Raw genomic sequence first — 23,794 nt, forward strand, 5'->3', positions numbered from 1 at the left:
TCTTTCTTTTACTGCAAATTTCATTTTAATAGACCCGTTCTTTTATATCTTCTGTTATGCAATTTTATAACAACTGTAGAGTCATTAGGATTTTTTTGAAACCGGAAGAATAAAAAATGAGCAAACTCCTTCACCGGGAATTGAACCACGGACCTCTGAAATACCGCCCTAGCGTAAGAACCACTACATTACGAAGTCACGCTAGGAAGGAGGGAGAAATACCTTATACAACAAACATCAGAACAGCTTTAGTATAGCCCACCTTCAAAGTTTGGTGAATTTGTTTTGGCACCAAAGCACATGAAATACGTTGTTTTGATAAATGGTTGCCATCCAGATATTTGACAAAACTCTGTGTTTCAAAAAATGGCGGCCATCTTGATTTCACCAGAAATCGTGGATAATAGAAATAAATTTACGACTATTATACACAATTTTAAGAGAAAGAAATATTAGGAAATGATTAATAAAAATGATTAAGGTTAAAAGGGTGTAATTTTAAAAACAATACCGAAACCTTTAGATATTTCACCTTTAATAAATAATTTGGTAAAAGCGTAGACTAGGCTGCATCAACAAAGTTGAGAAGGCAGAGCTGTGTGATGTCCATAAACGGGCGGGAATAAGCTTGTGATGTCACAATGTATTCTCCATGCTAATTTCTATTTTCTCTTAAAAAAAAACAATAATGAATTGTTTATTATTGTAAATTAACATCAAATTCTTTAAATTTACATTTCTGACATTTAAGCTTAGGCGTAACTGAAAATAAGTATAATAAATTGTTTATATTTAAAACTACTATGATACAGTAAGCAAATTCTACCAATTATTAAAACGATAAAGAATGTCGCAGTCTCTGATACTTGTATTTCATACAACTTAAATATTTTCAAAGATTTTTAAGCTTCAGCATTTATACAAATAAAAAAATATTTTTTTAAAATTTTAAATTAATTCTCTGGAACGTATCAATTTTATCATATTTACAAATTAACATTTTGCTATATAACGACTTAATCCCTTACATACCAGTAACTAGACAATTTTCATTATTTTCTAAAAATTTTAAACTTCACATTAATGAAAAACAGGTTCCTAAATTACATCATATTCTCTGTAGGCAGGCATACTAGAATTCTACACATTAATAAATAAAAAATTCTAATTTCTCACAATGAAAGAAAATAAATACTACAAATTTGGAACACTAAGTAATACTTCACATACACACACACATATTATTAAAGAACTCATATTATCAAGTGCAATTACGATAGCAAACACTACGTATTATAATAATGAGGTAAAAGTTACTTATAGGGTCAAAGTTTACAGTTTTGCTACTGTTGAGTAGATCGTCGGGCTATCGATATATATCATAAGTCGGAAAGCATTATAAACATATCAAAACCAAAAAATTAAAAATACAATTTAAATGAAAAATGATGTCTTAAATATAATTCACAATTAAAACAGCAATACAAATTTAAAATACACAAATGATATGTTACACATTGCATATAAAATACGTTACATTACAGCTCGTCATCACACATTATCTCGTTTTCCTTTGTACACAACGATCCGTATTCGCTTGAAAAACATCAAAGCTTGGTGTCCATGTACACATCCATCTATTTCCACCTTAAAAATATCAGAGAATTGCACAACCTCTGCATTGGCTGTGCCCATGTACACTTCAATCTATTTTCATTTAGAAAAACATCCGAGAATTGCACAAACTAGGCACCACGCACAACCTCGGCATTACACACTACATTGGCTTTGCCCATGTATATAGCGATCTCTTTTCACTTAAAAATCAGACATTGAATAAACTCTGCATTGCTCATATACGAGAGCAATCCCCCCCCCAAAAAAAGGTCTCCTATTTTTTGGGGACGTAGAGAAAGTTTTAATACGGTTGTTGGCAACACTGTTGTGAGTGGTGCCTTCTCCGCTACCACATAAGCACACAGGCGCTTCGCTCGGATGCTCAGTCTTGGTTTGGCAGCCATTCGTAATGGAGCTCCCGATAAACGTTACTGCCAAGTGCGAAGTGCGCACAGTTATTCGATTTTTGAACGCAAAAGGTGTTAAACCAGTTGAAATTCACCGCCTATTGACAGAAGTGTATGGACAGTCGTGCATGGATGTCAAAAATGTTTGCAAGTGGTGTAGAGAGTTTCCAGCCAGTCGTACTTAAATTCATGATGAAGAAAGGAGCGAGAGGCCGTCAGTTGCCGACGAGACAATCGTGAAAGTTGAGGAACTCATGTGTAAAGATCGGAGGATCACTCTGGATACTCCTGAAGCTCCTCAACACTTCCTGAAGGGCATGGCAGCAAGTTGGTATGGCATGGGCATTGTAAAACTGCCACAGCATCTACAAAAATGCCACAGCATCTACAAAAATGCATCGACCGAAATGGCGATTATGTTGAAAAAAAAAAGCACTTTTCAATCTTTAAAGTGATGTAGCAATTATAGAAAATAAACGGTTCTTTGTATATCTAAAAATATAGAAGACTTTTTTTTTGGGATTGCCCTCGTACTAAGAAATCTGCTTTCACTTAAAAGAAATCGGAGAATTGCGCATAAGCAACTCCGATTGCTTGTAAAAAAAAATGTTTCTAGAAAAATTGAGCTTACTACAGGCGAACCAAGATACTAGCCTAATTGATTTCTCAGCCCTACACTTCTTGCATCTCCAAATACTACCATTCGATGACTTTTTCTGACTAACTAACCAGTATGGTATCTTACATTTTTCACAACAAACGTTATCCGTCAATAATCGACAATCCATCAAAAATCCTCTAAAAAGTTCATACCCCCTCTTGTTAATTAATACATAAAATATCTGTTCCCAAAATTTTACGCTTGTTTGAAAACTCCCACCTTTATAATCTCCTGATACTTAATTACAACATCACTAATAGCAGTTTTAGAGCAAGCAATAAGTACACACAAAAATATCACCTCCAAAGTAACCCAAAAAATATATACAAAATATTATTCACAGTGTCTGAGCGTTAAACAATCGCCAATAACAGTGTTACGAATTGTGTATTTAGATATTAATTTTAGTAGAGAATTCTAATTTAAAATGTTGTATTTCCCCCTGCAACGCAGCATGAGACAAATTTTAAGAGAAATTTATACCGTAAAAGTAAGAATACAGGGCACGTGCATTAAACTTTGAGTAAACGGATATCTCGGTAATTTGTATTGAAATTGAATATACGTAACTGACTGCTATATTAGCTGTAACCGTAATTTCATCCTCTTGTTTACATTGCATTTGGCGAATAGTATGGGTTACCAGGTCATATCATTTATCGCCGCTCTTGGCGATATGTTTTTGTTTAAAATTCCGGGTGGGCTATACTGAAGCTGTGCCCAAACATCTTTTTGCTATATTCTGCATTTTCAGTATTAAATATGAAGGTAAGTAATACCATGCGTTATCAGTGTAGCACAGATAGCACCATTCACTTTCAGGGTGAAAATTCACCTTACGGAGTCTTAAACTTTTCTTTTTAGATTCATCATGTTTCCGTCTTTAAAAAAAAAAAAAAAAAAAAAAATTCAATCTATTTTAAATAATAATGCCACAAAGAAGAATTTCATTTTTAGTCCAAATGGGCTATTAATTTCGAAACACAATTTTGTGTTGATTCACTTTAAATGTTGTTTCCAGTAAATCTATGTTTCACTTTTCAAGTTGTTGCCATTCAGTAAAATGTCATTTTTCAAATTTGGCTAATCTGTTATTGATTAACAAACTAAGCTCTTTAAAAGCAATAGATGCAAATTTAATAATATTGTTTTTTTAGTTATTCATGATATCTTTTCAAATATATAGAAGAAAAGAAATATATATTTCCATGTTAGTTTAAATGTGTACTTATCTAGTATCTTATAAAATGTTTTGTTGTTCTGCCTGGACCATCTCTATCAATAATCTCTGTTGATAAACTGATAAATCATTAAACTTTAAATGAGCCTTTTTGTGTGACCATTAAAAACTTTCAGATTTTTTTCCTCCAAAATATTTTTTTTTTTTTTTTCCTACTTAGCGACTGATATTAATCAGCTGTACCTTTGAAATAAAATGCCTGCTGCACGACATATGATGGTTCAAATCTCTCTTTCTTATTTTGGGAGCATAAAAGACCTAAATGGAGTTTGGCTTTTAGGCCCAGATTGTAAACTGGGTAATTTTGAGCCTGTTTTTGAAACTGATTCATACTGTTTTTTTAAATAAACTAATAAAATAACTATCTTTGAGCAGATCATGTACTTGCAGTTTGGAATATAGGTAACTGAATTTCTGTTTAAGAAGAATAGTACATTTAACATGATGTGTTTGAGTTAACAGTCAATTTATGTCTAAAAAATTAAATGAAAAGTATGTGGTAGATAAAAATTCTCTTCTGCAGCACTGGTGTGAGAAGTAGAAAATGTTTGATGTGGTCCGTTCCAATCTGTTTCAGTAATTTAATTTTTTTAAATTTGAGTGAATTTCATGGTATTTATATTTCAAAGCAGGAAGCAATTTATTACATAATAAATTATATGTATGAAACAAAGAATTTGAAAGTTCTAAAACCTGGTAACTAAAACCAAGCACTAAAAGCTGTCTAATTTACTGAAAATATGAAAAATATAATAAAAATTGGAAAGTTTTTTTAATTATATTTCTTAAACAGCAACATAAGATTAGAAAAGGAAGTGAAGAAACCACTACAGGAAACTGAATAAGTGATAAACGAATTTTAAAATCTTAAAAATCAAGGGTATTAAAACCAAAGAGGTGTTTGCATTTTTATGATACCTTCATCAAAATATTGGTGCCAAAGAAATATAAAAATCAAAGCCATTTTCTGAACTAATCAGTGAAACATTTAGCAAAGCCAAACAAATTAATAATACTTAAATAATAATTTTTTCAAAAATTGAATTGCTTATTAGCTGCCTGATCCTGACAGGTTTTGAGTGTGACAGAATAGCAGTTAGCTATATACTTTTGTAAAGGTAGAAAAACAACAATAAAACAAAGGAGAAACAAAAGAAACAATTAAATTTTAAAACTATATGTAAAAAACCAACCAGAGTTAATTAAAAAAAAACAGTAAAATAGATGGCCAAACAATGTCCATTGCATGTGGTCAGAGTTTTTGTGTAATGTACTTCTAGCTGCATTTACATATCGCAAAACGTTCTAGCCACCTGTAATGGTCATTACTTGCCGTCTGTATTTTTTGTTCTATGATTAGGTCTAGTTGATTGTTTTTTACACACTAGAAAGTATTTAGCCATTCTTTTATACTTGTGACCTGTTAGAATTGGGCAGCTAATTAGCAATTTATTAAAATATACATTCTGCAAGTTAATTAAAATATTAAATTATTTAGTCTTACTAGTTCACTGGTTATCTTTTACAATCTTATCTTATCTGAGGTTACAGATGATGAGATGATTATCTTATCTGAGATGAGTTGTTTATCTTCTTATTTGAGAAATAAAGCTATGATTCTTACTTTTCTTTCGTATCAATACTTTGATGAAGATTATAAGAGAAATGCAAAAGCTACTTTATTTTTATAATCCTTTGTTTTAAAGCATTGAATATTTGTAAATTACTTTTTTTCAGTGGTTTATTCATTTTTTAAATCATATCTCAATGTTTCAATAAAATATGATTTTAAATTTTTGCTGTTTATTATGTACAGTCAAAAGTCTTTAATCTGGACTCGTCGGGACTTCAGCGATTCCGGATTATCGATCATCAGTTTAAATCTGGTAAGATGGCATGCAGAAATTATAAAATTAAAAATATGAAACCGTAATTTATGAAATAAAGAGCAATTATGATCTAAATCTAAAGGGTATCAAAATTTACAAAAAGAAAAGCTTAATATTTATTTATTTACTTTATTAAACATTTCTTTCAACGCGCGCATACGTTACGCATAGTCGAAATGAGAAAATTGCAACCAGAAAACTATTTGATTTGTATTCGTGATATTTATAATGATGAGGAATTTGATTTCAATCATATCAAAGACGGAGTACATCGAGATGAAATACTACATTATAAGCCGAATAAAATAAAAACATCTGCCCTGAAGTTAAGGATAGTGCTGACAGATCAACTTCCAGTTCATTGCGGGTCGTGACCCCCCCTTCCAGCATTCCCTTTGTAGATCCAGCATCGGAAATTCTATTTGACATAATCGAAAGATTCAACTTTTATAAAATTGCTCTAACAGTCTGCAAAAAATAATAAGCCGGTTCCAATTCGAAGATTAAGGAACAATGCAATCTGCAACATTAACTGAAGCCCACCAGCGGCCGAGCGGTAACGTCGCTGAATGCAGGTAGTTTGGTCCGAGGTTCGAATCCCGCGAACGGGCTGGCTGCATGGGCGTTTTCCTGGTTTTCCCCATGTGTAACGTGTATGCGAGCTAGTTTCCCTTAGAAAGTCCTCCACAAAGCCATCGCTCCCTTAAGGCAGATAACCCTCGAGTGCTTTGCCGTAATCTAATAAAACCAAAACAAACCAAAACATTAACTGAAATAGATAATTAAATAATTTTAATTTTAGCTTAGCTTATACCGTCCGTTGTACATGAAACGCGCATGCGTACGCGCATTTTCGTTGACGCATGCGCAGAAAGTTTATAGCTTTGAGGTCCGGATTATAGATCATTCCAGATTATGGGTGTCTGGATTAACGACTTTTGACTGTATAACATAGTTTATATAAATTTGAATTTAACAAACATTCTCTATTCGAAAAAAGCAAATTAAAGTTAAAAAATTAAATAAGGCAATCATTAACTTTTCTTTATAATTTGACTCTTTATGGTATGATAACATTATCTTAAACCTTAACTGGAGGGTAATAGAGGATTTTGAAGAGTTAAGGGATTATCTTGTAAATATTTATTGTAAAAATTAATTTGTAAATATGTATATTTAATACTTTAATACTTTTCTAATTTTCCTTACTTTTGGCCAGTAATTAGTAAAGTTTTTATTAAACCAGTTTAAATCCAGTTTTAATAAATTTAGAATTACAATAAATTTCTTTCTTTAAATACAAACATTTAAAATTTTTTTTCAAAATCTAAATTAAATTTTACTTCAAAATAATTTTATTCATACTTTTTTTCAAAAACTTTTTTAAAAACATTATCAATTTTACATCCTTAATAGTTTGCAACATTTTTCCACATAACATTACAGTTTGCAATTTACATCTTTTTTACACATTTTTACAACAGAACACACATTTTACATTACTTAAAAGTTTACAGAATAGATTTTTTAAATTGATCACAGATAGCAGCTTTACACTGAGCTTAACCTTGCATTAGCACCCTCCTTTAAAGTTTGCAGAACACACTCTTAACATCATTTAGTTTGGCAATGCTTCTGTACTCCCCAAAAATAAATGTAGTTGGTAAGTTAAATTAAAACTTACTATTTACTTGCCTTTTTAGTATTATTTAAGTACAAAATGTAATGTATGTATTATTTTTTATAATAGTTTCTTTTTATTTATATGCATAATTCGTGTCAGGGAAGTTTCTGTAGACAAGAGTTTCTAAATTACTTTGGTTTTCTAAAAATTTGGTTTTCTACTCTTATTTATTAATTTTTTAATTTTAATTCTAGTCTTTTAATTGCTAATTTCTCAAAATCCCACTTGTTTAAATTTCTTTTTAGTAATTCACCACATTTGGTATTACTTTTGGTTTTGACTTATACCCTTGTCTACATGAATGACGAAACACGAATTGAATGATTGAAGAGTTAGGGCCCTATCACTTCTATGAACGCGCGTGCTTACCCGGGACAATTCCAAGAAACGAGATTCTAGTAGCACGGCTTTAAGCGGCAGGCAGGTTTTGACTTATACCCTTGTCTACATGGATGACGAAACACGAATTGAATGATTGAAGAGTTAAGGCCCTATCACTTCTATGAACGCGCGTGCTTACCCGGGACAATTCCAAGAAATGAGATTCTAGTAGCACGGCTTTAAGCGGCAGGCTTCCGGGAAATGTTTCGTCTAGCTAGGAGGAATCTGTCCCGGCTACGAGCAACATTTTAAAATTTGTCCGAAAATGTTCCGGCTGGAGACGTGTTCCTCGAACGTTCAACCAATCAGACGAAAGTTCTGCTTCTGAAGGATCACTGGTAACTTTCAATATGGCGATGGCTCTCACTGTGAAGTGATGGATGCTGGAAATTGAGGCCGATTTAATTATTGCTGTTTTGTTGTAATACAACTGCCTGAGTCATTTTTAAAATGTGTATATATTCATTAAATATATAATCGTGGAAATTTCAGAGTTGACAGTATTTTACGACGTTCTTGCAGTTCGGATTTGTTTACAAATTGTTCGTCGCCAAAAGTTCGCCAAATTTGTCGTATTTCGTGCTGATCGTGTATTATCACTGTTATATAATAGAATTTTATTTCTTAAATTTAAGTTGAATAATTTTTTAAAATCCGTTTGTATATGCACGGCTGTTCTCCTAATTACTTATCTTTTAAATTGTTAATTGCATAATCAGTGACACATTTTAAACAGCATAAAAGATGCATAAAAAAAGAAAAGCATAGCTTATGTAATAATGAGAATACTCATTAAATTTGTCTATTATTTTCATGTTATTAATGAAATACTTTTTGGATTATAAATACATTAGAAACTATGCTTTTATTGTAAATACTACACTGAAACATTGAAAATTTATGGATTTATTATTATACATGATGAAAAACATTTGTATATACATTCATTAATATAAATCTTATTCATTACATTAATACTAATAAATATACATTAACAACTTCTAAACCATCGCATCTCTGTATCTGTATGTAAATATATGACTTATTAGATGTGTATATATATGTATGTATGAATACAAAAATTAACATTGCCAAGAAGTTTATTTGAAGTTGCTTTTAATTCAGATAACGATTATGTAATTGGCAGCAACTATAGTTATCAGTTCTTTGCAAATTATTATGGGTATGTAATAATCAGTTGAAAAATAATTGATGAGTATTTGAGTACTAAAGAGTGTACACATTTTGTTATTGGATTAATTCATAATTATATCATACGTATGATCTACATAATAAAAACCTGACTAATAAATAATAAGAAATGTAACAGCTGTACATTTATAACATTTGATTACTTAAAACAGTGCACAACTGATTATCACCTTCATGTCTGTTTACATAATGAATTGCACTTTCCAATTAAGTGCACGGGCCTACTAATGGCCAAAGCGTCGTTGAACACTGGTAGTTCTGTCTCAGCTTAGAATGCCACGAACGGGCTGGCTACATGACGTTTCCTTGGTTTGCCCCATTTGTAACTGGTATACGAGCCAGTTTAAAAAAATCTTCAACATAGGGATCCTCCTTGCACCACCTAATTTCTAGAGTTGGTATAATTAATGTGTTTTAGGTGCATTACCGAGTGTTCTATGGGACAGTAAACAACTCGCACATGTTTGATTGCTCATGTATTCATATGTTTTATTTGATCTTCATTTTGCTGAATAGTATCTGCTGGCTGTGAGGATGTAAATATCAGCCATATAGACTTTTGGCATAAAAGGTCTTTTTTTTTTTTTTTTTTTTTTTTTTTGTCTGTTTGTTTGTTTGAATGAACAGAACAGTAATTATGAGCCATAAAGTTAGTCAAGGTCAGAAGGTGGTCACCAAGTCACAAATTTTCCAGTGAGCCAGCAAATTTTCATTGCAATGCAGACAACAGAAAATACACATAGATAATGTCTGATAAATAGACTTATCCAGCACACGTTTTAAACAATTTTTAGTGTATACAGAATTTGGCTATTACTGATGTAATTGATTACTATAACCAGAAGTGTGTTTATCTGTTAATTGAAGTGCCAGAGTGGAGATCAAAGTGATTATCTTGATAGGAATCACCTTTCTATTATCTTCCATTACTAACAATAAAGTTTAAAACGAAAAGAGTGTGAGCGATACAAAGCAACACGGAAGAAGCAAACGCCACTTCAAAGGAAACATCACTTTCGCCAATCTGAGTGATAACTGATTCTTGTTTGGCTTTCAGCCTGTTTACCAAGTGAAGATGGTAACCCTATTTCGCGAAAGGCCGTTTCTCAAAACTGTTGCTGCAAACGTTTTGTTCCAGCAACAAATATCGTAATGTGATAAGGGTTTTTAGGTTTGGAGGCAACTTTCCCTTGATAAATCTGTCTCCTGCCTGCTCAACAATCATTCACTTATGCATTTTTATAAAAAAATATTTTTGGAATTTTAATTTTATATTTGTTCATGGATTTTGATACTTGCACTTGATTTACATATGCTGTCAGAATTTAAATAATATTGTAGATTAGTTTGCAACAATAATTAATCATTTATTTGTTTGCATTAAATTTCATATAAATTTTTTAACTTTAATTTGCTTTTTACGAATAAGGAATGTTTGTAAATTCAAATTTTTGAAGTAACATAGTTGTATATATATATATTTATGTTTGAGTGTGTGTGTGCATGTAATAATTTTGATATGTCGAAGGCAGATGTTGTTGCATAATCCAGAAAAACTTGGTAGTCATGTGAAATTGAAATATATGTTTTATTTTTAGACGACTTAATGTTTTAATAAGCCACCATAAGTAACTGGCTGTCATATTGCTTGTTTTTTGAGAGTTAATTTTGAAGAGAGCATTTGTTAGAAGATCCTTTTAGCAGCAAAATCAGACAGAAAATTATTTCTTGCTGCAAATGGCTATTAAAATAAAAATGAATATTTAATCTGTTTTTACTGCAAATGTATTCTTTATTATGCACCTTCAATGTATTTTAAATTGTTACCCCTGCACACATATACATAATAAACGTATAAATTGAATTAATGATTATTTATACTAGTTACGCAGCATTTTGTGCAACTTTGGTAATTTTTAATTATGTATTTTCCATTTCTGTTCTCTCTCTATATATACTGTACATGTGTATGCATAATATATATTATAAAAGATAAATAAATATGTGTATCTGCATATTATGCCTAGAATGTAAAGTACACAAAAAATTTTATGACAAATGAAAACAGTGTAATTATTTGATAGTTTTTTTAAGATTTTTAATAACTTAATTTTATGAATTACTGTAAGCATAAATAGTGTTAGACTGTTTGTGAATCTTTATATTTTTACCTTATGGTATTAATTTCTGGTTTTTTTAGTCAGAATTAGATAGTTATATTTTCCTCATTTCTTTAGGCTTTCTTTCAAAATTGTCTACTGGTCAGCTACAGATATTATCCAGTTGTCTCGAAGATTCATATGAAGTTGCTTGTAATTTTGATTTGAGACCAGGTTTGAAATTTTTGATACAGAAAGTAGCACAGACAGATGTTGCTGCTAACTTGTATAAACAAGCTGGACTTAGCTGGACCATCCACATGGTTGTGCTTTTTGAGCTCTGCATGTCAATATCTCCTCTAACATTAGAGTTTGTAAAAGCCAGTATTTGTCATGAGAATGGTGCTGCCATATCTGATTCAGATTCTAGTAAGTATTTTTATCAGTACTTTCCCTTTATATAAATTGTTTGTTAACACACTTCTTTGCAGAATTTGAATGCATCACACAGAAAGAACTTCAGAGATTCATATTTAAAGTAGATGAAAATTGTATCAGTTTTTGGAAAATATTCTAATTTTTGGCACTGTGAATTTAATTTTCTACTCATTAGTGCGGAAACATTTCTTTTATATCTGAAAAAAACTGATCTTATAATTTTGCTAAGGAAAACATTTCTAGTACTCAAGGGGTAACAACATTTGGGGTTTTTAAAGTTATTTCTATTATTTAGGGTTTTCAAAATGAATAAATGGGATATTGTCTGCAGAAATTTAAGAATAATGAAAGCTATAGGATTTTATCAAATGTAAAAATTTTTTATGCCATGACTTAGAAGAGCCAGGGAAGTAGAGAGGAGAAAAAAGTATAGATAAACAAAAGGAAAAATGGCTGAGCTTTGATGAGGCAGTGAGCAAAATCTTATCCCAACTGAAAAACCATGCAAGTCTTTTCCTATGACAAAGGTACCAGAACCTTCTTTATTTCTTTAATGAAAATACGCAAGAAATCAAGAAGGGTAAAACCCTTAACACTAAATTAGCAGCTAAGTTTCAAGCTATAATCCGTTTTGCAGATTCAGAAGACAAATTCCTTTCATTCAGTAGAAGTCCCACAACCACAGCATTAATGCACTCGGATGAAAAATTTTTCGTCCACCCCAGATATTGCAGGTTCAGGCCTGGCTATTTTCCTATCTCTCAACTATCGAGCCAATCCATAAGTTCGGGCACATTAAGAGTATGCGTGGAATTCACTATGACACATTTACAAAAATAATATAATTTTGAACCTGTTGAAACTTGTCATCATTTGACTAACATATTATTCTGTTCATCACCAACTTTTGTAAATATCAAATGCATTTTAGTACCCATAAAAGATGAATATAGATAATCAGTACAAACTCGTTGTGTTACATTTTTTATTTTTGTGGGGTGAATCTGCCAGATTTGCAGCGATAAAAATTAATAGTGTACATGTTGAACACACTATTAGTGTAAGGACTGCTCAGAAATGGTTTAAAAAATTTTAAGCTGGAAAAAGCAGCATTGATGATGAACCCCGTTTCAGAACGTTTTGAACTGTAAGAACCAAATCAGACGATTAATTCAGAAGTTTATAGTGAAAAACTTTGCCATCTAAACTCAGAATTGATAAAAAAATGCCCACGATTGGTGAATATCAAGAAAGTGTTGTACCATCATGATAACGCTAGACTGCATACGGCTCGAACAACGCTGCAAAAAATTAGTGAATTTAATTAGGAGCTTTTGTCATATCCTGCTTACTCCCCAGATATTGCCCCAAGTGATTTTCACTTATTTTGTGCCTTACAATTTTTTTTTTACTGGCAAAAAATTAAATTCTAAACAGGATGTACACAATGAACTTTCAAGTTTTTTTGCATCAAAACCAGAGTCTTTCTACAACAATGGCATAAAAAAGCTGCCTGTAAGATAGCGAGACATTGTAGATAATGGAGGGAAATATATACAGTCAAAAGTCGTTAATCCGGACTCGTCGCGACTTCGTCGATTCCGGATTATCGATTTTTCCGGATTATAGATCATCAGTTTAAATCTGGTAAGATGGCATGCAGAAATTATAAAATTAAAAATATGAAACCATAATTTATGAAATAAAGAACAATTATGATCTAAAGGGTATCAAAATTTACAAAAGAAAAAGCGTAATATTTATTTGTTTAGTTTATTAAACATTTCTTTCAATGTAAGTTGTTTAAGTTGCTTCGTTTTATGTGATAATACTTTCTCTTTAATTCTATAAACAGACATAATTTCTTGTTCAGTTACAAAGTTCCGCTGTTTAAGTCCTATAATTGCTGTGTCGAGAATACCGACTAATTTGTAAATCGAAATTTTTTCGTTTTCAATAACCTCTGTGTCACTTTCTTCACTATCGGAAGCAAATTATAATGACGAGGAATTTTATTTAAATCATATCAAAGACGGAGTACATCGAGATGAAATACTACATTTAGTAAGGAATTATAAGCCAAATAAAATTAAAACATCTGCCCTGAAGATAAGGATAGTGCTGACAGATCAACTTCCAACTCATTGCGTGCCGCGGCATCCCCCCCACACCACAGAGCAGTGTGAAATTGATAAACAGATTTCGGAATGGTAAGAGAAACAAAGGATATGTCTCTATCCATTTTTTGTAGCAATTCCACTTTTTGTTTGATGGACATTGAAGCATACTTTCACTTTGTAGATCCTTTGGGAGCTCCAGCATTGGAAATTCTATTTGAATAATCAAAAGTTCAAACTTACTTTTATAAAATTGCTCTAACAGTCAGCAAAAAATAATAAGCCGGATCCAATTCGAAGGTTAAGGAACAACGCAATCTGCAACAATAACTGAAATAGATAATTAAATAATTTTAGCATATACCGTCTGTTATACGTTAAATGCGCATGCGTAAACATATTATGCGCATGCGTAAACATATTATGCGCATGCGCACACGCATATGCACAGCAGTAAAGGTCTTACGCGCATGCGTAAACGTGATGCATGCGCAGAAAGTTTGTAGCTTTGAGGTCTGGATTATGGGTGTCCGAATTAACAGCTTTTGACTGTAATTGATTAAAATGTTAAATTGTGTTTTTTTATATTATTTAAAAATTTACCAAAAAATGTGCACAAATTTATGGACTGACCTAATAATTTCATTTTTGATTTTCGCCTGTTAAGTTTGTTGTTTCGCCTGCCACTTTTGTTCTTAATTTTCTTCATAACATTGAGCCTTTGGCAAAATTCTCACAAGATGATCTATGTTGTAGTCTGTAAAGCTGATGACAGTTAGGCAAGTAAATTTAGATATTTGATCCAACAGCTTTATAAACAAATTGTGATCTTTTTGTTAAATTTTAATTTTAGGCTTTGTTTTAAAATATAAAGTTAGTGAATTAGTCTACAGCAGAAATTTCTGTGGTAAAATTTCTACAAAAATTCAGTATTGTTCCTCAAAATTACCAAAGAGACTAATTGCTTCAAGTGATCATTATGAAATTTGCATTTGAACAGAACAAATAAAAACTCACTTGTAAGTAGGTTCATTGATAGACTTCTGGGATTAATATGCAATTAAAATGTAAAATATGCAAGTAATAAATAGTTCTTTGCAACTATAAATCATCATTCTTTTTCTTCCATAATAGTTTATCAAAACTTGATAAAAATGGTTGTACTAATGCATAAAATATCAGTCATAAAATCTACCTAAATTTGTTCATTTGAAAGAAATCATAGAAATAATGCTCTTACACTCTGCTGGACCTCAAAGTGTTATGGCATAAATTTGAGTGTGAATACATTGAGAAGAGAATAATTGATTAAATATTTTCGAATTAAAAATAAATAAAAAAAATTATGCATTAAAATATATGCATAAGTGCCCATATGTATGTTACCTGCCGTATATGAAATACAAGAGTTATTTAAATATGTTATATGAATTATTTGACTTTCACTGGGCATTGTATGGCATTCTGTAGCATGGCAAATATTATTTAGGTAAAGTATGAAAACAAGGTCACGATAATGCTTTTATTTAAAAAAAAGTACATTATGTGGATATACAAATGTTATTTAGAAAAAATAATAAAAGAAGGCCATAAAAAATCTTTTATTCAAAATATGTAAAGGAAAATTAAAGTTATACTGAGCAAAGCTTATGCCTTTCTTATTTAAGAAAATAAAATAAAATATGAACCTACTTTATTTCATTTATTACCTACTTATATATTTATTAATTTCTGGGAAATAGTTTCAATTAAGAACACACTGTCTTTTGCAGCATTAACTCTCACTTTAGATGGTTCATCATAGAATTGTTGCATGTCTATTGACAATGATTTTCTCTCTTTAACATCACATCATGCTCTTCTGTTTTCATGCAGCATAATGTAGGCCTAATTTTTTGTTAAATAAATTCACATATGAATATAATATATTTTGAGACTACAAACAAAGTGTAAAATGCAAATGGCAAAAGCTGGGCCTGAGGCGAGTATTAAAAGTCCTGTGCCTTAACACCTGGAAATTCGAAACAAATCAGGGATGTATTTCATACTTTTCTGTTATGTCATTTGGCATTGTATAGAATGCCTAAGAAATATATGAAATATTAATCATTTCATACATTATAAAAGTGCATAGGCATTCCATAGAATGCTAGATTTCAAACTTTGCTAGTAACATAAATACTGTTATGTTATGTAAAAATACAAAATATCAAATTAATAAATCGAATTTACTTACGTTCAGTCTGACTGCCAGGTAGATCTTCACAAATCCAATAATGTTAAGCTATTAGAACAAACTTTATTACAGTCTATTTACAAAATATATACATCACCAATAATTTTGTTACAGTTCTGTATGGGACCATTTTTCCGTTAATCAGTTTTCAACTATTTATTTTTATCTCAAAAACATCTGCATTGCTTGAGCGCTGTTAGTCAGCGCCCTCTGTCTAACAGCTCGTGATTTCATAACAATCTCCCCGCCTTGAGTACGATGGAATTATGCTCAACATCACATAACAAGTCTCTTTGGCTTATGTATTATTCGCCCACTCCTGGAAATAACTGGTGAAGATTTCAGATCTGCTTTGACTCTTCCATCCGGAATAGACTGCAAAACCATCATTTCATTTGCTTGGTCACCCATTTCTAAAGGATAAATATTCTGCACGGGCCTTATTATGTCACCGTTCCTTGTTTTTATTGAACAACACGAACATGTCCATCCTTCCCTGGATACAGCTTAATTATTCTTCGTAGCTGCCAATCAATTCATTTGCTGTTTTTATTCCCAACCAAAACTATTTCTCCTAATTTCACTTGTTCTTTGATTTTACTGGCTTTCTTAGAATTTTTAAGTTGTCTTAAGTATTCAGCTCTGAATCTTTTTCTTAAATTATCTCTGAGTTTCTAACGATACTGCCAACGCTTATATAGCTCTGTTCAATTTATGTGATCAAATTCAATCGTAGTACCTTCTACATTGTCCCTTAAAAACATATTTGGATTTAAAGGCATTAAATCTTGAATGTCTTTCGATATGTATGTCAAAGGACGGGAATTGATGACATTTTCAACTTCATATAACACCGTGGGTAAATCTTCGTAATCTAGGTTTGTTGCCTAAAATACTCTTCAACATGCCCTTTATAATTCTAATGTCTTTCCCACCATCCTCCCCACCATGCCGATGTAGGAGGATTAAATTTCCGTGTAATTTTCTTAATCGTAGCTTTTCTCTCCATTTCCTTCCAATTAATTTTCTAGAAAAGGTTCTTAGGTCCTATAAAGTTAGTACCATTGTCTGAATATATAATACTTTGTCTTCCTCTCTGAGCTATGAATTTTCTCAGGCTTTGCATAAATGCTTCTGTGGATAGAGTAGTAACAATTTCAGTGTGTATTATCCGATAAACAGCGCATGTAAATATCACTATCCATGCCTTCTTCTGGCCTCGAAGGTATAAAGGTCCAACCAAATCGACAGCCATAATCTGGAAAACTGCAGAGTCTGTTACTCTCTTTTCTGATAATGGTAGGGGGTTTACGTTAAAATTGGTTACCTTAAATCGTCTACAGCGATCACAGTTTTTTATTACATGACAAACTGTACGCCGGCATTTGAGAATCCAAAATTGTTCTCTCAGAATTGCCATTAAGGCTTGAATACATGCATGGGAATTGTCCTCGTGTTTTCCCTTGATTAACAAGTTGGTAATAACATGGTTGGGAGGAAGAATTATCGAAAATATAATATTTCTACTGTCGTTTCTCCGAGAGATCTGTAGTTTGTATTAGTCTTTTCTCATTCACAAAAGGTTGCAATGATACAATTGTTTTGTCTTCATGAGATTCAAACTTTCTTCTTGGATTAATTTTAAAAGAATATTTTCTGCTTCTGCATATTCTGCAAAAGTAATGTTACCGAAGATACGATCTTTAGGTAAATTTCTGGCATTTTTGCTGAATTGTTTTATACAAGCTATCATCCTTACTATCTTTTTATATGAAGAATATCTGTTGTCAAATAAATCCCTTGTGTTTATAATGTTGGTAGCTGTTATGGCATATTTTCTTTTCTCCGAATTTATTACAGATTCGTCAGGTTGCACTAGTTCATAATAAGTGTCAATCCTTAAGTTTTCCTTCAGCCATTCTGGCCCATTCCATCACTGAGCCTTCACTAATTGTTGTACTGTACATCCTCTTGAAACTATATCTGCTGGGTTCTGTGAGCGTGGAATGTGATACCAATCATTTATACTACCTTTAAAAAGTAAAGCTATGCTTGTTCCCAGTACGTTTGATGAACAAAATATTGCTTCTTTGATGCTCGATAATTCTCCATTGGAATTTGTAGAAAATGTTAAATATCTTGGTGTCATTCTTGACCAAAAATTAACACGGAAAAAGCACATTGAATTCCTTTCTGCTAAATGTGAAAAAATTATTAAGGGCTTTCACCGAATTGCCAAAAATACTTTTGGAGTAAGCTACGATGTTAAGAAACTCATGTATAAGCAGTGTATTGTACCTTTCATTTCATACGGCTGTCGTGCTTGGGGACATGTTCTTGCCAAGAAGGTTAACAAAAGAAATTTAAGAAAGATTCAACGGAGTATTCTTCTTCGTATTATTAGTGGTTATAGAACCTTAAGCTATGAGGCTACTTTTGTTCTTGCAGGAGTTCCGCCTATTGATTTTGAAATTGCATATAAGAATAATATTTTTGCGTCATTGGCAACTCATGCTTCAGAAGACTGTATTAATGGAATTGTCCCCTTCACTGATCTTCCTCATCCTGCTTCTTTAGAACCCATAAATTTCTGCAATTATAAAGAGACTGCTGAAATAAGTTTTCATATGGTTTTCTTTACAGATGGCAGCAAGATGAACAACAAGGTTGGCCTTGCATTTGTTCTTTTTGAAGGCCATTCCGAGATTTGTTTTCTTAGACACCGTATACGGAATGAATGTACAGTTTTTCAAGCAGAACTTCTGTGCCTTCTTGCCATCAAATGGATCCAGGATCATGGGACAACATCCTCAAAGTACCTTATTTGTTCTGATTCTCTTTCTTCTCTTCAACTTTTGAACAGTATTACCAGCTGTGATAAATTAGTTATCGAAATCCTAGTAACTGTTAGTTCACTTAGAATTAGAGGTATTGACATCTGCTTTGCTTATGTGCGTGCTCATCATGGTTTCTACGGAAATGAAAGAGCTGATTTCTTAGCTAAAGATGTTTTAAATTTACCCATTGATATCAACATTAGCATTCCAAAGAGTTATTGGAAGTCCTTTCATTATAAAAAGCTTTTAGCTATGTGGAATGAGGAATACATTTCATCTTGTAATGCTGAAGTCACCAAAAAGTTCCTTCCTTCGATTTACCATAGACTGAATTCCAAGTCTTTCCTCTCGTAAAATTTTAAAGTGTCTCAGTTTTTATCTGGTCACGGTAAATTTGCAAGTTATCTGTTTTGTTTTAATCTATGATCAAACAATTTACGTGAATGTTCAAAAAGAGTTCCTCAGGATGTGGAACATTTGATTTTCTCGTGCCCTACATTTGATGGCCCTAGATTATGCTTACAGAACAATTTGAAAATGTTCAGAGTGACTTGGCCAGTGAACTTATCTGTTTTCGTGAAGTCCAGACTGCTGTTCTCTGCTTTTGTTCGCTTTATTTATGCATGTAATTTTTAATGTTTATTTATACTTGTAACCTTTAATGTTCTAGTTAACTTACTTCTGTAAGCCCCGTGTTGTACATATGTGGTGCGCGGGGAGTCTGTATGTTCTCAAAGAAAAAAAAAAAATCATTTATGCTACTTAGTTTTCTAATTTCGTTTACTCTATTGGCCACGAATGTAGCCCAAACCACTTCTTGTTTAATCCAACAGAGAGCATTGCTGGAATCTGTCCAGTAAAAAGTTTTAATATCTGTTAGATGTAAGTCTCTTCTTACCACTGCTGCTAGTCAAGCACCAATTAGGAAAGCTAATAATTCTAAGCGAGGTACTGTTTTCAATCTCATTGGAGCTATTCTGGACTTAGCTTGCACTAACTGACAATGTACTTCATTATTTTCTATTGTAATAAATATGCATGTTGCATAGGCCATTTTGCTGGCATCACAGAATACATGCAGACTCCATTTATCAGGTTCATAAATTTGAGAGCATTTTGCAATCCAACGAGGAATTTTAATATCTTTCAATTCAAGAATTTGACTATGCCATAAATTAAACTTCTTCAAAATCTTCTCTGGCACTTCTTGATCTCACGAGAGTTTTGATCTGCAACATTCTTGTAATTATAATTTCGGCAGCAGTGTCAAAGGACAGGGGAATTCAATCGGGTTGAAAATCGCTTGTGCTAAGGATTTTCCTTTTCGTCACTAACAGGACTTATTCTTGAGCAGGAAATCTTTTTGTGTCGAGAGTATCTTCCTTTACGTCCCATGCAAGGCCTAATACAGAAATACAATTTGTTGTATTTTCACTTGCCTTCAAAGAAGGTTCAGTTTCTGAGAATAATCCAGGATCATAATTTTTTTCAGGTGTATTGTACTGCCAGTCCTGAAGCTGAAATTTAGCATCTGACGTTATCCATTTTGCCAAATTCATAAATTTCTCAACTTCTTCAAAACTGTTGAAACTGGTCATGCAATTATCATCGTAAAATGATTCTTTCAATTTCCTGGCTGTCTCTTGGGTTTCCTCCTCCACATTATCCAAGTGATATACTATAGTAGCACCTAATAAAAAAAGGACTTGAAGTTACTCCAAATGGTACTCTGCAATGTCTATAGATCACTAAGTTAATCAGTTCTCAACTATTTATTTTTATCTCAAAAACATCTGCATTGCTCGAGCGCTGTTAGTCAGCGCCCTCTGTCTATCAGCTCGTGGTTTCGTAACAAATGCTGAATAATTGCTTATTATTGCAATATACAAAGACTAAATATAGAGGAAAATTATTATTGCATAAATAATACTGGGAGGTTGTTGCACAAATATACTAATACAGTCAAAAGTCTGTACTCCAGACTCGTCGGGACTTCGGCGATTCCGGATTGTCGGTTTTTCTGGATTATAGATCATCAGTTTAAATCTGGTAAGATGGCATGCAGAAATTATAAAATTAAAAATATGAAACCGTAATTTATGAAATAAAGAGCAATTATGATCTAAAGGGTATCAAAATTTACAAAAAAAAAAAAAAAAAAAAAAGCTTAATATTTATTTTACTTTATTAAACACTTCTTTCAATGCGCACACATGTAAAGCATACATTACGCATAGTCAAAATTAGAAAATTGCAATCAGAAAACTATTTGATGTGTATTCATGATATTTATAATGATGAGGAATTTGATTTAAATCATATCAAAGGAGTACATCCAGATGAAATAATAATTTAGTAAGGAATTATAAGCCGAATAAAATAAAAACATCTGCCCTGAAGATAAGGATTGTGCTTACAGATCAACTTCCAGTTCATTGCGCACCGCGTCTCCCCCCCCCCCCCCCGACCGCAGAGCAGCGTGAAATTGATAAACATATTTCGGAATGGTTAGAGAAACAAAGGATATGCCTTTATCAATTTTTTGCAGCAATTCCACTTTTTGTTTGATGGACATCGAAACATGCTTTCGCTTTGTAGATAGATCCTTTGGCAGCTCCAGAATCGGAAATTCTTTTTGACATAATCGAAAGTTCAAGCTTACTTTTATAAAATTGCTCTAACAGTCTGCAAAAAATAATAAGCCGGATCCAGTTAGAAGATTAAGGAACAACGCAATCTGCAACATTAACTGAAATAGACAATTAGATAATTTTAGCTTATACCGTCCATTATACATTAAGCGCGCATGCGTAAACGCATATGCTCATACATGCATGCGCAGAAAGTTTGTAGCTTTGAGGTCCAGATTATAGATAATTCCGTATTATGGACATCTGGATTAAAGACTTTTGACTGTTCTTCCTTTGCAAGATATATTACTAGTTTGGAAAATTCAGTAATCTTTATTTTAAAAATAGCAAGAAATGTAATGATTACATAATTTGTTGTGGTTATGCTGCAACTTAAATAGTAATTGAATAATTAGTGTAAGAAAACCAAAAAGAGTAAAACTCCACCAGATGTAATTCATAACTTAGAATTAGCATTGTGAGTTTGTTGAGGGGAAAAAGCTGAGATTATTTTAATATTACTTATTCTATGTATTTATATGTGTTAACATTTTATGTTATCTTCTTTGTATAATTGGTATGGCTAAAAAAATTGATTGATAACACTAAGAGTCAGTTGCCATGGTAGCAAATGATGTCTGCTCTCACTTTCTTACCATGTACCTTTTTTAAAATCAGAATGGGTGTAATAAAGTGATGGAGATCCATTTTTTTTAGAGTTAAATATCATTCTTCCTGCCATGAAAATTATTGAAAACAAGTATGATGCTCTGAATATATGGAAACAAGCAAAATAAAGTGTCTTAAATTTTTTTTTTCGCTATTTTATTTATTTGATTATGCTTTCTGATCATGCTGTTAAAGATGTTCCTGTTTGTTACAGTTATATCTTAGAACCTGCTTATACCTGGTAGGTGTTGTTATTAGAAACATTCTCTATGTATGGAGGCAATTAATGTATTTTAAGAGAAGTTCATATATTTGGTGTAGGAAATTTTAGTTTTTGTGTAAATTAGTTTAACTCTTATAGTTAGTGTTGCTATAGTAATTGTTATATCACAACTATAGCTAAAGCTTATTTGGGTTTCTAAATATATTTATCACATATATTTGAGGGCTTTGGCAAAGTCTTTGTGGTTTTAGGTTAACATTGGTCTCCAGGACTGTATATTTTCTGCTAATGATCATGGGATGTGCTGCATTAAATCACAGTCTTGCAGATTGTGCTGCTGAGCATTGATTTGCCAGCATTACAAACAAGCATTTTTTGTAAGGTTCCTTTATGTTAATAAACCAGTTATTTTCTGTCGCTTCTCCCTTTTGTTTTCTTGCTAGAAAGCAGATTAGTTGCCATGTATTTAGAGTGAAGTTTTTGGATTGTAAGACAGAGCATGTTCTGCCACTAGATTGCTAGATTAGATAAGATTTGTAATCTTTGGCCTTGCATTATAATTAATGATAGAGTTAACATCCATGCCGGATAAGTTTTGAGGCAGTTTTGCATTAATTGATTTGTATAATTTCTGGCTACTAGCTTATTTAAATTATACATTTGACTTTGCTACAAATGGTTGGCTCAGTTGTAAGCACCTTCTATTCTTAATTAGTTTTAAATAAAGGGTCTTTTCACACCCTTCTCAAGCTTCAGCTGTTACTTTAGAATTAGCAATAATTTGCTTAACATCTACCAAGAGTTTGGTCACTATTGAATGATTGCATAACACTCCAAATGCTATAGTTTTGCTGCAGTCAGATCTGTGTAACTCTGTTGGCATGAAACACTCTGTATATTATATGACTACTCTGTATATTATATATACAGAGTAGTCATTTATTCCAAGCATCATTGAGGTGTTTTTAAGCCGATGTAAAGTTAAAAAAATTTTAATGCTGCACTATATAAAGCATTTGTTAATATAAATCTATTTATTTATTATTTTTTAAGGTACTGTGTTGAATAATGTTGCATGTTTTCTGTGTATTTTTGCATCTAAATTTAAAGACTTTAATAAAGTTCTTAAAACATTAATTATTATTTGAACTGTTTATCAGCTTAGTTTGTTCTTAATATGTAGAGAAATATATGTATTATACCTGGTCTTTTATAACTGTGAAAAAAATTGTAAAGCAATTTCACCATTGAGTATTTCCTTTTTATGCTTAGTAGGTCATTTAAGTGCCATTAATTTTTTTTTCAGATTTCTTAAACAATAAAATAAATATTTTCATATGCCAGTTGAAATGACTATAAAAATTTTCATGTTTCCAATGTGGATGTCTTCAGTGTTCATTCTGTTATATAAGTAACTTACATTTTTTATTTTTTATTACTTTTAGGATTGTATA

The 23,794-nt window shown here is 31.9% G+C and overlaps 1 protein-coding gene across 5 annotated transcripts in view; it reads left to right on the forward strand.

The window, feature by feature from the left end:
• The window catches only part of LOC118200518 (brefeldin A-inhibited guanine nucleotide-exchange protein 3), a 153,913-nt gene that overhangs the window by 109,438 nt on the left and 20,681 nt on the right, over positions 1-23,794 (forward strand). For 4 of the 5 annotated variants that reach the window (XM_085813898.1, XM_085813899.1, XM_085813900.1 and 1 more), the window contains one exon: positions 11,329-11,619. In XM_085813898.1, coding sequence (XP_085670024.1) covers positions 11,329-11,619 — 291 coding nt within the window. Of the gene's footprint in view, positions 1-11,328; positions 11,620-18,624; positions 18,797-23,794 lie in introns of all 5 variants that reach the window. The other variant, XM_085813901.1, reaches the window with a different exon arrangement.

Source organism: Stegodyphus dumicola, chromosome 3 (assembly GCF_044657685.1).
Source record: "Stegodyphus dumicola isolate Sdum_Otavi_A_Nest chromosome 3, ASM4465768v1".
In the NCBI taxonomy this organism is placed as follows: Eukaryota; Metazoa; Arthropoda; class Arachnida; order Araneae; family Eresidae; genus Stegodyphus; species Stegodyphus dumicola.